The sequence below is a fragment of the Plectrocnemia conspersa genome, unplaced genomic scaffold, assembly GCF_051122295.1.
Source record: "Plectrocnemia conspersa isolate PC_06_02 unplaced genomic scaffold, ASM5112229v1 ptg000001l, whole genome shotgun sequence".
NCBI lineage: Eukaryota > Metazoa > Arthropoda > Insecta > Trichoptera > Polycentropodidae > Plectrocnemia > Plectrocnemia conspersa.
Genome location: NW_028277165.1, coordinates 18653527 through 18670455, shown reverse-complemented (window position 1 = coordinate 18670455; position 16929 = coordinate 18653527). Strand labels below are relative to the sequence as shown.

General features: G+C 30.4%; 4 protein-coding genes across 5 annotated transcripts; 2 read left to right on the top strand and 2 right to left on the bottom strand.

Moving 5' to 3' along the window:
• Positions 1-1613: 1613 nt before the first annotated feature.
• Positions 1614-8589, top strand: LOC148239067 (cytochrome P450 9e2-like). The gene is made up of 10 exons (XM_088182558.1): positions 1614-2037; positions 3045-3262; positions 3328-3485; positions 3552-3695; positions 3756-3961; positions 4032-4257; positions 4325-4546; positions 4619-4716; positions 5425-5593; positions 8306-8589. Exons 1-10 carry the CDS (start codon positions 2035-2037, stop codon positions 8479-8481), a joined length of 1620 nt encoding a protein of 539 aa, XP_088038684.1. The 5' UTR covers positions 1614-2034; the 3' UTR covers positions 8482-8589.
• On the bottom strand, positions 8585-10091 carry Pex16 (peroxisomal biogenesis factor 16). 2 transcript variants are annotated; one of them, XM_088182628.1, is made up of 3 exons: positions 9944-10091; positions 9774-9859; positions 8585-9704 (listed from the first exon to the last, which is right to left on the bottom strand). In XM_088182628.1, exon 3 carries the CDS (start codon positions 9693-9695, stop codon positions 8691-8693), a length of 1005 nt encoding a protein of 334 aa, XP_088038754.1. In that variant the 5' UTR covers positions 9696-9704; positions 9774-9859; positions 9944-10091; the 3' UTR covers positions 8585-8690. The 2 variants fall into 2 exon arrangements, with proteins under 2 accessions (XP_088038754.1, XP_088038743.1); XM_088182617.1 differs by having other exon boundaries at positions 9774-9896; positions 9969-10067.
• Positions 10092-12601: 2510 nt separating this feature from the next.
• On the top strand, positions 12602-13197 carry LOC148239065 (uncharacterized). Its single transcript, XM_088186321.1, has 2 exons — positions 12602-12678; positions 12753-13197. The coding sequence occupies exon 2, from the start codon at positions 12767-12769 to the stop codon at positions 13187-13189; it is 423 nt and encodes a 140-aa protein (XP_088042447.1). The 5' UTR covers positions 12602-12678; positions 12753-12766; the 3' UTR covers positions 13190-13197.
• A 117-nt stretch (positions 13198-13314) lies between these two features.
• Positions 13315-14100, bottom strand: pen-2 (presenilin enhancer, gamma-secretase subunit). The gene is made up of 3 exons (XM_088186332.1): positions 13924-14100; positions 13666-13770; positions 13315-13590 (listed from the first exon to the last, which is right to left on the bottom strand). The coding sequence occupies exons 1-3, from the start codon at positions 13982-13984 to the stop codon at positions 13451-13453; spliced, it is 306 nt and encodes a 101-aa protein (XP_088042458.1). The 5' UTR covers positions 13985-14100; the 3' UTR covers positions 13315-13450.
• Positions 14101-16929: the final 2829 nt, after the last annotated feature.

Genomic DNA, 16929 nt, shown 5'->3' with positions numbered 1-16929 from the left:
TAACCTTAATTGCAACCGAATTTTGTATGTAATTTATTAATATTTATTGTTTTTAATGTGCAAGGTACAAAGTAAAGCTATTATGGCCTGCACAACTATTAAAAAAAAACAAATAAAATAAATACTATACGTTAGTTCAACTATAGAATATTAGGTGATTTTATATCTTTTGACGTAGTAGAGATTTATAGAATAATTATTTATAATCGATAGCATCGCGTATCAGCAACCAAAGAATATGTATGTCACAACCCATAGCAGTGCATGTAGCCAGGGACGTTAATTTGGGAGAGAGGCAGGTGGAGGCATTTGCCTTTGAAAAAATCAAAAGTTACGTGTCGGTAACATCTTTAAAATGAGTAATGAAAAAAATTGTTGCCATTTACAGCAATCGGGAGAATCATAAAAGCTGAGAAAATGAGCCCTGTATTCCTTAACGGACAAGTACAAGTTTCAAGAACATCTTCTTTCACGTCATTCAATCACACCATCGTCTCCGAAGGTTGGATTGAAATCTGGACTGAGCCAAGTTTGGCGTAAGAAGCAAAGCAGCTGCTTTATCAGTCAGTGCTTGGTGTAACTCCGGTTGGTGCGAGTATTAAAGATGTTAGTCGGTAATTTATATATGCGCTTATATACGCTTAGTCGAGATGGACGAGGTTACTTTGCTCTCAGTTCCTCTCGACTCATGCACCAATTGCGATGATTTGAAAGCGGACTAATGTTTATTTCTATCTTTTCTCTTATTAGAATCGTAGAGTGACTGCACTTATGTCTGCCTTTTCAAAGCAAAATTATTATTTTGTGATTGTAAAGGCACCGAACGGGCGGAGTTAATGCATTTAGAGATGCAAATCCCTGCTAATCTTCGATTGACACGTACAAATGTACTCGTCGACATAGTACATGTCGGCGTAAAGCCTAATAGCGTTTTTGTTTATTGCGCTTTTAACGTGTTTTTATGACAAGTGCTTTCTCATGGTCAATGCGCTTTTATAATAAGTGCATTTTAACTGACCGAGTAGTTTCCACATTTCCTACTAATGTTTATAAATATATTGTAAGGAAGAGATAATCACATCTAAAAGCAAACTAAAATCATCATTAAGAGCAATTGTTTGAATTTAAGAAAAAAACTTTAGGCGCACGTTTTAAGAACTGGTTTTTAGTTTAATAGTATTGCGAGTTAATCTTTTAATCATTTAACCTTCAAATACTCATTATTTGTCAAAATTACATATTTTCTGAGAAGCATATCATTCTTATTAGTGAGCGGTAAAATCCTAATACTAAAAGTGTATCGCACAGCTATTTATTTTCAAGTTAAAATTGTAAATGGGTGCATTCATTATTCTTAGAATATATATTATATATAAAGGCAATTCAGATGAACAAAAGAGATAAGGGTTAAAATACTGCAATTTTATGGAAGTCGCAAATCTGGTAACAAAAAAATCATGTTATTTCCGTACAAGATAGAAAATAAGTTAAATTATTATTACCGAAATATCAGTATTTCCGAAACTCAAAAGCGGTATTTCGAGATTAAAAAATTGACCCGAAAACCAGGATATTTAATATTCTTTAAAAAAGTTGCGTTGACCCAGAAATTCACAGCAGACTGTAAAAAGCGTTCCATTCGCTAGTTTTAATAAACAAGCAGAAATATAAATTTAGCACCTCAGATAGTATTAGGATAAACAGAACATTTTACCGTTGAATTAAAATAAAATATAATATGCTATATGCGTATTTCTTCTACTTAATATCTTATATATAATTGTTCTAAACCGTTTTAATAATTGCATTACCGTAATTTTATTTAATACTGATCCAAACCAAATTCCAATACGACACTGGCAAACCGCAAATTCGCAAAGATAAACAAACAGCTGCTCTCCAGCGATACAGACCGGCTTGGAACAAAATGGTAGTATAACTGGTCGCATCACTAAACTTAACGGTATTCAGTGATCAGCTTAAGCTTCCATCGTTCGGTTGTTATTTGACTCGTAGAGAGAACCATTTGCGAAAATGGTAAGTCAATATCGTTCAAAACAGTGTATAATTGTGTATTATGATCCCTAATATTTACATACACTAATGATATTAATAACTGACCTCGGTTTTAATTAAAATGAGTACACATAAACACTAACTGATGTTTTTTTCAATGTTAAATGTTGCGAATGACCAGATGTCCTCATGACCTAAATTTGTATGCAAATCTAAAAAAATATATAAATATTCACATTACTACAATTTGAAGATAAGTGTTATATATTAATTCACGATAAATATCTGGTTATTAATTTTAAAATCTTCTATAATATATAAAATATATAAAAGTATTAAATCTCTTATCTATTGAATTAATATATTTATATTTTTTTCTAACAAAACATGAAAAAACCATTGTGTTTCAACTTTCATTTAACTTTAATTTGATAATATAATATAAAAAAACCATTAAATATATTTTAGATCTACAACAAAAATATTTATCACATGTTAAATAACATAAATGTAATTCCAATATATTTGTTGTGTGAATTTACTCATATGTATATTTTATAAATTATAACATAAATACAAAGTATTATGTAAAAGTGATAATTAAAATGTTAAAAACAGATGGATATGTTAATTTATGTACCATTATATTTAATACATATTTGCCATAAATAATATGTGTATGTATTTAGCTTCCATAAAAAGTGCACTCAACGTGTTTTTCATTTAATGATTCTAAATATTCTAGTCGTACTTTAAGCAGTGCTAGTATGTTCATTTGAAAGTGATTAATCTAGTAGTTATTTCAACTTATTTTCGACAAAAGTCTTAGTTAAAATGTTCTTGCCTTGTGGGTGAAGTGGCCGGGAGCATGTGGGATTAGTGGTGAAGTGGCCCGGAGCACGTGGGATTAGTGCTCTGCTACTTATTTTTAGGGCAAAGCATGACCCCAAGCTTTACCACCACTGTATACCACGATATTAAAATGAGTATTAAATTATAATATATTATAATTTAATACTTTTTTTCAGGATTACACTCCAAATTTTTGGGATTATTTTCTCTTGTTCCTCATAATATTGGGAATTTTATACAAATATTTGAGCTGGAATGTTAATGCTTTACAAAGAAAAAAGCTTAAAGCACTACCGACCTATCCGATCGTTGGTAACGTTGGCGAAACAGTCCTAAAGAAAATGCACTTGAGAGATATATTAAAACAAGCTTATTTAGCATTTCCTGAAGAAAAGTAAGTATTGATATATTGTATTAATAAATAAATACAAAATATTAATGAATCACGTTCAATTTAAGATATATAGCTTTTTACCAATTTCAAAGTCCATTTATTTTATTGAGAGACATTGAAACTATTAAACAAATCACAATCAAAGATTTTGATCATTTTCAAGATCATTCAAACTCACTTGACGATGATTCGTTTTTTAGTAAAAATTTGTTGAACCTTTCAGGTGAATATACTATTTACTTTGTATTTTTAATAATAGATAGCCATTATTATTGTAATATTATTTTAGGTAAAAAATGGCATGCAATGCGTACAACGTTAAGTCCCGTTTTCACCAGTTCGAAGATAAAAAATATGTTTGTTTTAATGAGCGAATGCGGAGAGCTTATGACTAAGTTTTATCTAGAGAAAATAAAAGAGCTGCCTAATAAAAGTAAAATATAAAATAAATTTATTGTTATCTATAAAATTAATTAAAAATCTATAAATCAAGATTTAGGATATATAGAAGTAGATATGAAGGATGCGTACACTAGACACACAAACGATATAATAGCATCGTGCGCATTTGGAATAAAAATTAATTCGTTTACTGATGATAAAAACACCTTTTATACATTGGGAAAAGAAATCACGACGTTTACTGCCTTTCAAATGTTAAAAATTATGGTTCTAGCAGCATTTCCTAAATTAGCTAAAGTATATATACTATGAGTTGTAATATTAATGTACTCTACTATATATAACATACTTTTAATATTAATTATAGATAGTTAAACCCAACTTATTCAGTCCTAAAGCTACAAACTTCTTCAGAAACCTAGTCATTGATCAAATGGATCAAAGGAGGAACAATAATATTATTCGGCAAGACATGATCCATCTTTTAATGGAAGCCAAAAAAGGTTCATTGCAACACGAAATATCCAATGAAACGAGTACTGAATTTTCATCTGTTGAAGAATCTAACATTGGAAAATCTAATATAAAAATACGTATGAATATGTACCTTTAATTATTCGATATCTGAATAGATATTTTCATTAATCTTTTATTTCGTAGACTGGACTGATGATGATCTAATCGCGCAAGTGACTCTGTTCTTCTTTGCTGGCTTTGAAACATCTTCAACTGTCCTTTGTTTCATGTCACATGAATTGGCACTAAATCCTGAAATACAGAAAAAATTACAGAATGAAATTGATGATGCGTTGATTGAAAATAATGGAAACGTTTCTTATAATGTAATACAAGGCATGAAATACATGGATATGGTCGTTTCAGGTACTGTACATATATTATATATAATATTTTTATTGAATTAAATTTATCAATTTAATATACTATAATTATTAGAAACATTGAGAAAATGGCCACCTGCTATTTTAACTGATAGAAAATGTGTGAAACCTTATTCACTTCCGGCAACCAAATCTAATGGTAAACCACACAACGTAAGTAAATTTTTACTCATCTTAGTCATAATTATTGTATGTATGTCAGTCAGTCTATGATATATTTCAAAGCAATCGTTCATTCAGAATAATTAAACGCTTAGTAAGACCATTTCTGGTAATACAAATAAACTCTTAGCGGCTCAAAGCCGCCAGCTTCAGAGGAATGTCTACTTACGAGGATGATATTTGACTATACCGAGAGACTGACGTCGTTAAATGCTTTGTTTTCTCTATGTGGGTCGGACGTCTATCTCACATAGACAAAACCTGCAAGGCGATTAATTTTTAATAAATTTGGGGGTAGACTGCGTTAATTACATTGGTTATTGATAAAAAAGAAGTACCGGAGAGTTCTTTCAGGGGATCAGTTAGATTTCAATTTGTGTGAACCTGGAGACGATAACCATGGTTATTTGTTTGTTGGGTTGTAGTTCGGTTGTGCAGGGTGTTGTTTAAAAATGTGTTGTTGTTAACCATTAAATTAAGCTTAAAGAACTTTGAACAGATATTTTAACAAATCCTACCGAAACATGTTCCGGTTGTAGCAAAATGTCGGCCCTACTACACCACTGGTTAATTAATCAGATCTAACTGATGCAATGTAAACTAGTACAAAGCGAGATAGAGGACAATCTTGGACGAGGCCAAGGCACACATTAGACTATAGCACTAGGATTTTAATTATGGTTCATAATCCTATTTTAGTTGAAAGTTGACGATGCAGTATGGATACCGATAGCAGCAATACACCATGACCCGAATTATTATTCAAATCCTGAGGTGTTCGATCCAGAGAGGTTTTCAAATGAAAATAAAGATAATATAACACCATTTTCATACATGCCATTTGGAGTCGGACCGAGAAACTGCATTGGTAAACTATTTTTATTTAATTAATCTGATATGAGTACTATATAATATTACTATTTTTTGCTACAAAGATAAGATAATTGTAACACAATAATTTCAGCTGTTGATTTCTTGTTATTCAAAAAGTTTTTTTATATTTTATTTACTAACTAACAACTAAAAATATATATTGATATTTTAAGGAGCATCGTATTAATTAATAATAATTGCATATTTGTACAATGTTTTTTTTATCTAGGTAGCCCATGGCAAGTAGTGGCAGGTGAAACAGGATCATACATATTATTATGTGTTAATATAGCGATATTTAAGTTATATCCGTTGTTTCATCATATATTACTGATTAGAATTTGGGTTCAAGTATAAATTTCTTGTTCGTTCTTATTTTTTATATACCATAACAATTATTAATATTTCGGCAGATTCAATTTGAGATGATTTTGAATAATTTTATCCCCTTCTAGAATCCTTAATTGTATGTCTCCGTTAGTTATACTATGTATATTTGTAACTAATCATTTTAAAAGCAATGTTTTGCTTATGTTATCAATGAAATGTGTTATCAATGATAAGAATAAATATTTAACAATTATCATTCACTTGGTTTAATCGATTTATATTATAGATAATATAATCATATTTTCTTTTCTGACTTAAAACAAATTAAAAAGCATTAGCAGCTTGCACGAATTTATGATCTAAAAGGATCGAGCTTTATAAAATTAGTGTGCAAATTCTAGGGCTGGTTTTGTCGTCTCAGACACTATCTTTGTAAAATTCGTATACCTAGACAGAGTTGCCCTCGAGATCCACCAAAACCCTACTGTTAATTTTGTAGGGCCCTTGGAACCCTTTGTGTAAAAGAAACAAGGGACAAAACAACTTGCATGTGTCGTTTCCATGAATCAGTCCTTAACGTTTGTAATCGTTGCAATAAATCAAGAAAATTCATAAAAAATACTATGGCCTATTAAGACGCACATGTTGGATCCTATGTTTTCTTCTGGCAATCCATGTTTCGGTTTTTTGGCCCTTAATTATTTTTTTGCTGATTACTTAGACGAATAAGAACTAAAAATATTTTTTTTTATTACTTTATTTCATCTTGTGGAAGTTCATTACAAAAATCATTTAATTCAATTTTCGTGTACATTTTTGATCAACAAATAATTTTGAGTTCAGAAATATTGATGTCTTTAAAGTGTCTTGTTTGAAGCTTAAATTGAATAGCCGACCTCCTCCCATAGTTGTACGATTTTTGTTGTTGATTACTATTTTTCTTCCAGTTTTTTAATAAATATAAATTTTATATATCTTAAACAAATTAATAGTAGCATTTTTAAGCCTGTTTTTTTTTAACTTGTTTCATTCTGGTGAAGAACTTTAGATTTTCAACGCAATTTTTATTTGCAGGAAAACTATAGTTGCGTCCAATTCAGATAACACTTTACTTAAATATATCATCAGAAAAATAAATTCATAGTTTTCCATATGTTTTTTAATTGATCTTGCTTCGTTTCTCTCATCAGATTTTATGAAATTCAACATAGTTTTATCTAAACTTTTAATGACATCGTAATAATGTAATTTTAAAACTATAATTAATGTAAGATGTTTTGAGAATCTGCTGGGATTCAATGATTTTAACGTAATTATAGATTAGTTATGTTTTCTAATTATGTTTAGTTTTAATTTTATAGTTATGTTTCATCAAAAATTCCAGCAATTAAGATTATGACCAAAAAGTATGTAAACATCCTGAACAGTTGTAAAAAATTAGGCAATCTCTGGAATACCTTCAATAAAATCTTTTATAGCTAGATGAAGATTGTGATTATAGCAATGAATATATTCTGCTGTTGGTTGTATTTGCTTAATTTGTTTTTTTACTTCATAAATATGTCCACTGATGCACCATCGAAACCCATGCCGAAACACTTTTTGATCTGCAGCTTAATTTTCATTTCATCTATCAAAACATTTATTATTCCCATTGTGGTATGATCACTTAATTCATAGAAACCAAGGAAATCCTTGCAAATATCGATATCAGTCGGTTTCGACGAATAACGAAATATTTCAAATAGTCATTTTTTTTGATAAATCTTGTGTTATGTCTGCAATAATCGAAAAAAAGGAATTTTATTGAAGTCTTCAACTATATTTGTTTGTAACTTGGAGGTACAGCAGTCTATTAATTCGTTTTGAATTTGAGGGCTTAAATATTTAATACATCCTTTGGATTTCTGTAGAACTTCGATGGGCCACTATTTTTGATTGATCGGGGGGCTTCATCCCACCTTGCCTCCGTCAAGCTACACTTCGAGCTCCTATGTCCCCCGATTTAGCTTTCGTATAATCAAAGCAAATGCACAACACTTGATATGATTGCCTCACAAAATTTATAAATAACCTACTAACTATCACTAACAAGTAAAGGCAGTTGCATTGATCTTCTTATATTTTCTTTTGATGTAAATTATAAATATAAAAGTGAAGAAGGCACTTATCTAACGATGGTTCTAATAAACGAGTAGCTCTTAACCTAGTCCTAATTGGATGGTAAGTTTGAAAATAATCAAATATTGTCAAAAGGAGGTATTCCCTCTTACTCCTCCTACATATGAGACTTATGAAAACAAGATTTATGATACAGCTGAAATCATTTTGTTATTCTATAAGTAAAAATATTATAATTTAATATATTTGATTTTAGCCTCTCGCTTTGCACTTATGGAAGTCAAATCAATTATATTCCATCTTTTGGCAAAGTTTGATTTTGTACAAACGTCGAAAACATTATGTCCACTAGTGCTCGATAAGACAACCTTCACGCTGATACCAAAAGGAGGATTTCAGATCGGTTTGAAGCCAAGAAGTCAATACTTTTAATTAAAATAATTACCAAATTATATAACAATTTTTAGCATAAATAAATATATTTTTATAACTGAAAATGTGATACATTTAAACAATTAAGAAATAAAAAAACCCATTTTATATTGCTATATCTTTTATTGGCTTATATATAATATATTATGTGTGTATAAAAACAGATGTATAAGAAAATGTTTATTATAATAAATAACATCACCAAAAGTCTAGTTTGGCCACATATAAAAGTAAGTATCCTGCCAGTGCGGCATATATTGCAAAATTGGATTGCAAATGATGCTCATCAACGGAACGCGAGCAGACAGACATTTCAAAAGGCGGTTGATGTAATGGGAGCTGTGCCTCTGGTACATCGGCGATCTCAAAAGATAAAGTATCATCGACAACTTTCTGCGATAAATCTCTAATCGTTGATCGAAAGATAACGATTCAAGCTCTTCGCTATACAAGCGTAAACTAGCCAAATCTAAGCCTAAGGACAACAACCATTGTTTCCATGCTTCCGGACCGAAGCAAGCGACTGAACCGAGATGAATCAAAGGTTTGATAATATACAAAGTTTCGGCCAACTTTTTCTTTTGAACGTCGCCTCCGCTAATATTGTTTGCAATTGATTCACTATGAACGTTGGTAATCGGTTTCCAATTCCTCAATGGGATGGGTGGTGCCGCCTCGATTCTTCTGATCACTCTTCCGCTTCTCTTCAATGTAAATCCTTCGTTTCTTACTTCTTCTGGATTGTTATCTTTGTTCATATTCGGTCTTTGCAGCTGCGACATCGGAGGCTGCAGCACAGGGGTCTCGTTGTATTTATAAACGAGGATAAGATTCGACATGCATCTGACGATCTGTATAACCGTAGCTGCACTCCATTTACCTCTGTTTCCCCATTTCCCTCTGGACGCCAGTTCCATGAATACTTCGCAATAATGCAGAATAGTAAGCCATAGCTTCAGTCTGTCCTTGGCCGTGTTTCTAAGGCAATCTACCTCATTGTGCGCCTTCCTTATTAAAATGTCGTTATATAGAGAGAATAGATTTGATACCGAGTATATAAACTCAGAAAATATAGGCGAATTGTTGACTTTGCCTGCAACGAAATACGAAAGCCATTTCACCATCGTCTCGACTTCGGTCGCTCGACCGGGATTTTGCATCACCCATTTTTTGTATGCGTTCAACACATTATTTGCATACGTTTTTGAGTCCATTTTGTTCGACTGTAAATAATATATATTTTACTAACAATTGATTAAGTATTACAATGAAATCTAAGCCAAATAACTTACTTGATTGATAGACTGGTAATAAAATATACTATTTCATAACAGGAAAACCTTGAGAATACATTAACTCGTATAAGAGTTAATATTTGCTTTGGGAATGAAGTCACGGTTAGTATGTGGTTATATCTAATAATTGTATATTAAACTATATAAAGTATTATTAAAAGACTAACGTTTAATTTACATGTTTAAAACTACCGTTTCCAAAAGTCATTCGGGTAAATAACTCGGATGTAATAAAAATGACACCGACGCGACTTTTGACACCGTCGTTATAACGGGTTTCCTCGTTACTTCGAGATATATTTTGGCAACAAGACTAAATTTAATGACCATCAAATGTTTTTCATTTTATTATTACATTCAATTTTTATTTGTATTAGATATTTTCTATTTGCTATTGTTACTAAAAATAAATTTGACTTCCGTCAGTAACAAAAATCCAAGTGACTAATTTGTGCTCCAACAAATTAATTGATTATTAAAAGCTTAGTCCCTACCAAAGAGATCGAGAGCATCGCAATAAAATGCTTAATATATTGATATATTAACTGTGGGCGTCCATTTACATATATTTATTTAGGTTTTATTATGGCCAAAACATGGCGGCACTCTGGTAACACTGACTGACATAAGGATTTAGAAGATTTGGGATATTAATTTTTACCACTTTAATTTGGGATTCCTTAGTAAGTAATTAAAATCGAGCTAAAAAATTGGTGACAGTGGCGGGATCAACTGCGAACAACAGGAAAAGCCAGCATCTCGGAACAATAGCAGATCAAGACAGGGCAATAGATTAATAGGGATAAGAGCAAGCGTAGGACCAATATAAGGTTTAGTTAAGCAATCTATAATGGTCGAGTAAGAGAATTTACAGTCAGGTAATTCTGTTTAGCTGTCTCGAGCTCATTCACTTACGACTCTTCGCAAACATTATTAACATATTTATAAATTATGTATAAGTTTACGTAATATAATTAATCTTTAGCGACGGCTGGTAACGGGTGGCAATTAAACAGAGATTGAGCCACTGTAGTAGTATTTTATTAAAAAGTATATGCTTTACATGGTTTTTACAATATATAGGTGACCAGTGCACGAGGCAGCACCGACCATTTTAAGTCCGCCAAAATTCGCCAAGAGAATGTTCATGTTACGTTGCTGTTACCAGAATGCTGCCAAGTTTTGCCAATACTAAAACTTAAATTAATACACATTTAAATTGGTCCCCACAAATCTATGTTTTTTAAATATAATATAAACTATTCTTTACTTGCATATGTGTGTTTTCTTTGTTTTTAATCCTGAAGTAGCTAGAGTACACTAAAAATCGGTGGCAGCGGTGAAATGTTGACATAAAAATAAATTGAGTTTTAGTTTGATTTATTATAAAATCTGTTAAAAAAATTGAGCTTTATTTAATATTTACTGGTAACAAAATATTAAACAGCACTTTATACAATACAATTACAACCGGTGGTGTAGTTCTAAAAAAAAAGTACCGGAAAATTACTCCCCTTTAGGAAATCAATATTTCAGTGTATGTGAACCGGGAGACGATTATCTTAATTATTTTATTTGTTGTGCTGTAGTTGGGTTGTTCAGTGTTTCTATTTAAAAATGTGCTGTTGGTCACTATTCAATGCAGCTCAAATAAATTTTAACATATTATAATGATAATACATACCAACACAAGTCAAGAGACACAGCACACACGCGTTTGAAGATCCGCGATCCTAATAATCATCGAGAAATATTTTTTCTTGAAATACTCTCCAACATACGGGGTGGTTATACAGCTTACTCACACGACGGTGTATATAAGACGGAATAAAACCAAACTAGACACATTAGACTATTACTTCCCACCATGCACTTCTTTAGCCACAAACTTACGCCTCCCCTCTGTTGAGCATCATCTCCAGAAAAGTCTCTCGAAAACAAATATAGAAAACTTCAAGAAGGACATATCGACTCAAACAAAAATTTGCTGTCGAAGCGACCACATACAACTTTTATGCTTTAAATATTTTAACAAATTGTACTGGAACGACGTTCCGGTGCATTCTAGCTCCACTACACCACTGATTACAAACCAACCGAAACGCAACAAACATAATAACCAGGGTAGTCGTATTTGGATTCACATAAACTGAAATCTCATTGATTATCCTAAATGAGATAGCTTTTCGGTACCTTTTTATACAGAAGTACACCACTGCCTGTGATACTTACCCTCTTAAGGAAGTCTTTTTAAAGGAGCTTCGATGGATAATAAAAGTCAACATGCATACATTTATTTATACGATATATTGAAAAAAATTGGGATTATTCGCTTAAGTGACAGGTTTTTTAATTTTCGTTAAAAATTATTTGGTAAAACTGTGGTTAACCCTATACATATTTAAAAAGCATTGATTTGTTTAATATAAGTTTGTAATAAATACTTGTAATAAAATATTTATTTAAGAATACAAAAAATTTACTATTTTCAAAAAATCCAACAAATTACTTATAAACCTTAATTTTATTTAAATATTTTGGGTTATATTATAAAGATTTTTTTATTATTTATCATATGGAGCTTTTAATTGCCTTTAAATAATATAATATGCATATATAGTATTGAAATCGGGTAATGCCTGTTTATTAGTCAGAATATATAATAATAAATATAATTTCTTTAAAAACTATATCAACATTTTAAGTTTACCATACTAATTTATTTATTCAATTATATAAACAGTATAAAAATATAAATTAAATTTGATAGTAAATAGTCGTATTGATCATGGTTTTTGGACCAAATTAAAAAATATATTATGGTGGCTAAGTCTTATCTCGCTTTGGCCAACGCTCAGGCGGTTGACGTTTAAACTTTCTGCTGTTTCGTATCTTATTAATCGTACGGTCTACAACTTAGCTATATATGGTATTGTAAATGGTGAATTAACTAATTATTTTTGATTTACCTTTCAGATCAATTCGATAGGATGTTCGAACGATTCAAAGAGCACGCTAGAAAGATGGAGGAGGATATCAAACTGATGGAAAAAGATTTTGATTTGAAATTGAAACCGATATTTTCGGTTGTACGGTACGACGTATCGGAGTCTTCCGTTAAGTATTTTAAAGATCTCACTGCAGAACTCGAAGCGGCCAATAACAATGTGGTAGATATGATAGATAAAATGAAAGATATAAACGACGCCATGGAACACGAGTACAACAACAACACGGATAGTCTTAAAGTTATGATTGACGAATTAGCAAGTATAGAAAATCACTTAGAGAACTTTGGCTATGTTAAAGATAATATCTCCATAATGAGCATCAACGGTAATAATAGAAGTAACGATTCAGAGTATAATAAAAGTAGCGAATCTGAGTATAGTTCGGCAGACGGTAACTTATAAACATGCTTATTTATTCATATAGTTACATAGTTAACTTAATATATTTACAACCCTCATCAACGCCTTTCTTTGATTCACAAATTTATGGATTTATAGGGAATTTTAATGTAATAATTATTTTATAGTATAAATAAAAAAGTTTATTTAGTTACAATAATAATACATTAATTAATATTTAATAATATAAATGGAAATGCTAATAATAAATTTATATTAAGTTTAAAAAAAAGTGAACATTCCGAATGTGAAATCTTTTTTTAACTATGCTCTTCCTAGTGGTATTATAAAACTTAGGTCATCCCCCAATGTTCCCCAATCGGCGCGGTTTAGCTGGAACACTATAACCCAGCTGAGGATTCCGATTATCCATATCAATGCACCAATTCCGGACCAAATCACATCTGTAATGTCATTCAAATATCGTGTTATTCTTAATATTATTATAATATATTTTTAATAAATGAAATTTTACATACATTTTTTAATTTGTTTTTGTTCTTCATATGGAGGTTTGCGGAAAGCTTCCGAAAAAAACCAAAAGGCATTAACAGCCCAAACGAACGGCAATAGAAGAAATCCAACTGAAATGATATAAAATACACCAGTGACATTCGCTTGAGACTTACAATGCGCTATAAATATAAAAAGTATATAATATTTTAATTGTTGAGAACTTATGAATGTAAGTTACTATGAGACAAATAATGGTTGTATAAAGGTGGGTGTATCTTTACCTTTGAAATAAAATCGACACAAATAGAGTTTTTGATCGTTTGGGACTCGATTTAAGTCCATTTTTAATCAATTTAATGCTCAAATGAGATGAAATAACTTTGATATGTGACTAACGTTACAATAAAACGGGAAACGTCAAAATGACAGTAAGCAACGGCGGAGAGCGCTTTGGTCTTAACACATATAATATCGTCCATACATTATTTATTTTTATATATATTTCAATTAGTGCATTTTAACGAATGGTGAAGAGTCGACAAATAGGTACAACTTGTGTCATATAAGTTAAATTAGCTTTAGTGAAGCTTCAGGATGGCCAACCAAAGTAATTTTAGTAAAAATCTTATATATAATGTAAAGCCGAAGCGAAGGACAAGGGCAGATGCCCCGTGCGAAGATTGAAGGCAGCGGCAAAACAAAGCTGGTAATAATCCTTATTCAAACAAAATATTTGTATTATTATTTTATTTTGAAAATATTTAGAAAATATATTAAAAAAACCAGTATGCGAAACTATTTAAAATGTTCTCCGTTTTGGCGTGCATTTTTGTAAATAAAGTCGAGTATTTTTTTTACTAAATATTCTTTTTCTAAGAAATATTTATATAATTCCACAATAAGTTTAGTGTTACTGTTAATCTCATAGTGTTTGCTTATTGGTGTTTTGATGGCTTATGTGTTATTTATTTTCTAGTTATATCATTGAGTAAATATTTATGTACAACACTTTTTTTTTCTGAATAAAAGACTTTTCAGTGGTTATGAATAAAGTTTACTCACTATGATATAATTCAATTCGTTTGATTTTTTTTTGTTTTGTCTTGTATTGTAATATTTATTATTTTACTTAACCATATAATTAATTTTTGATGCCGTGAAACTTTATCAATAGCATTTAAGAAATTTCACTTAATGGATGTACTCTCTAACTGTGAAAAAAAAGGGGAGGGGGGACAAATACAAATTTTCCGGCAATATATAATCTGTATTATTATTAAATATTACATATTTCAAGCTATACATATTTGATTGCAAAAATTCGATACATTTCTTGTTGTGCAACAAAAATAAATCGATTTTGTCTCAGAAAAAATAAAATGATTTAAAAATATAAGTTTTATAAATTTTTTTTATGATTTTAACATTTAAATTTTAGTAAACTTTTTTTATTTCATAATATTAGCTTTTAGTGATAAAATAAAAATATTAGTCAGCTTAGCTTACACTTTAGTTTTTTAATAACACTTTATTTGTTAAATATATTTATAAATAATATGTGAGCAAAATATGATTATCTAAAAAAAATTTTATTATTAAATTTTTTTACATTACATAGTCACTCAACAGATGGTGTTAGTTCAATTTTAATTGTTAACTATTAAATATATATATTAATAAATTAGTTGGTTTTTTTTTCTACAAAATATTTTGCTCTATTATCACTATTTTTTACTTCATTAAACTTTTTTTTAGGTAAGTATTTACTTTTCTTAATCGGAATGTCTACATAAGTGTACTCAATATTTTTTTTTATTTTGTTCAAACATCTTTAACCCAACAATAGTTTAGTGTATAAACGCCATCTTATATATAATTGTTCTAAGCCTTATTATAAATACAAATAAATCCAATCAAACGTATGTATCATGTTTTCTCCGAAAAACGCATAGAAATTTTCAACCGATCTTAAAAAAATACAAATTAAGCCATTCCAGGCATTAATTAATAATTAAGATTTTTTTGGATGCAAAATGGTATATTTTTTCCAGTCCTTAGCGGGAATTGCATCTCTGGACAATGTTTTAAAGACTCTTGATTGGTCCATTAAAGCATGCGTGGTACGTTTGGTTTCGTTGCTCTCTCGAATTTTAATTACGATTCGTTTTTGCACACAACGGCCGCGGCCATGTTGATTTTTCCACTGAAACAAATTAACGGCGGCCATTTTTAGGTTTCGCTTCGGTAAAGATAATCGCGAGCGGACGTTGTGCAATTTCTTTGCTCAGTTTTCTCGGAAAAACGTCCGAGAAAAATTCTAAACTTGCTCGCATCGACTGCATCGTGGATTTTTTCCTTGAACAATGCGTACTAAGGATGCAAACAATAATTACCGAGAGCGGAAACTATTCTCTCACGATGCTTTTGTACTGACACATTATGCGCACTATTTGTTAAAAGTCTTAGTGAGGATACAATTTCTATGGTAAAACAAAAGTATCGGTTTTGAATGCAATCACAGGTTTCATCCGAGACAAACAAGCCTGTGTCAACTGCATGGACGAATTTACACAACTGCTTTTGAAGGAAATGCCTGTGATGACCGTCACTATCCCACGATGAATGAGAACATCAGTCATTCTAAACATTTACTTTTTTTAATGATATTTTTCTATAGATTTTCTATAGTAAATTTAAGGTATTTAGTTATAAAGTTCCGAAGCTGCTGATGACTACTGGTGTATTTCATTGCGGTCACTAATATGAGAAACATACACCATTAGCAGAAACAATAAAATAATTAATTTATTTCACTTTAATTTCATGTACGTATGTTATTTTTGATATAGTAAGAGAAAATTTATAGTCGATAATAATTTTAATTACAGTTGTAAGTCGAAGCATTTTTGCAGAATCGAGAGTAGAAAATACTAATAACTCCTGACCATTTGATTCTACTTCAGTTTTATTAAGTAAAGTATAGTTTGTTTAGTAAAATAAGTCTCTTAATTCATCTGCTGAATCCTAATCCCTGATATGTTAGTTAACATTTATTTTCTGTTTTGCTTTGTATACGTGATCTTTGTATTAGCTACTTATTTCGTATTTAGTCAATTGCATCTGCTATAAATAATGATTTTTTGACAGTAAAACAAAGCTTTCTCTATAAATTAATATTATATTATTTATGACATATTTATATTTACTCGGTTTAAAATTAATTAGTATTTTTCTATGAAATCTTGTTATTTAGAAGATTTATTTAGGTAACATTGCAATTTCTAAGA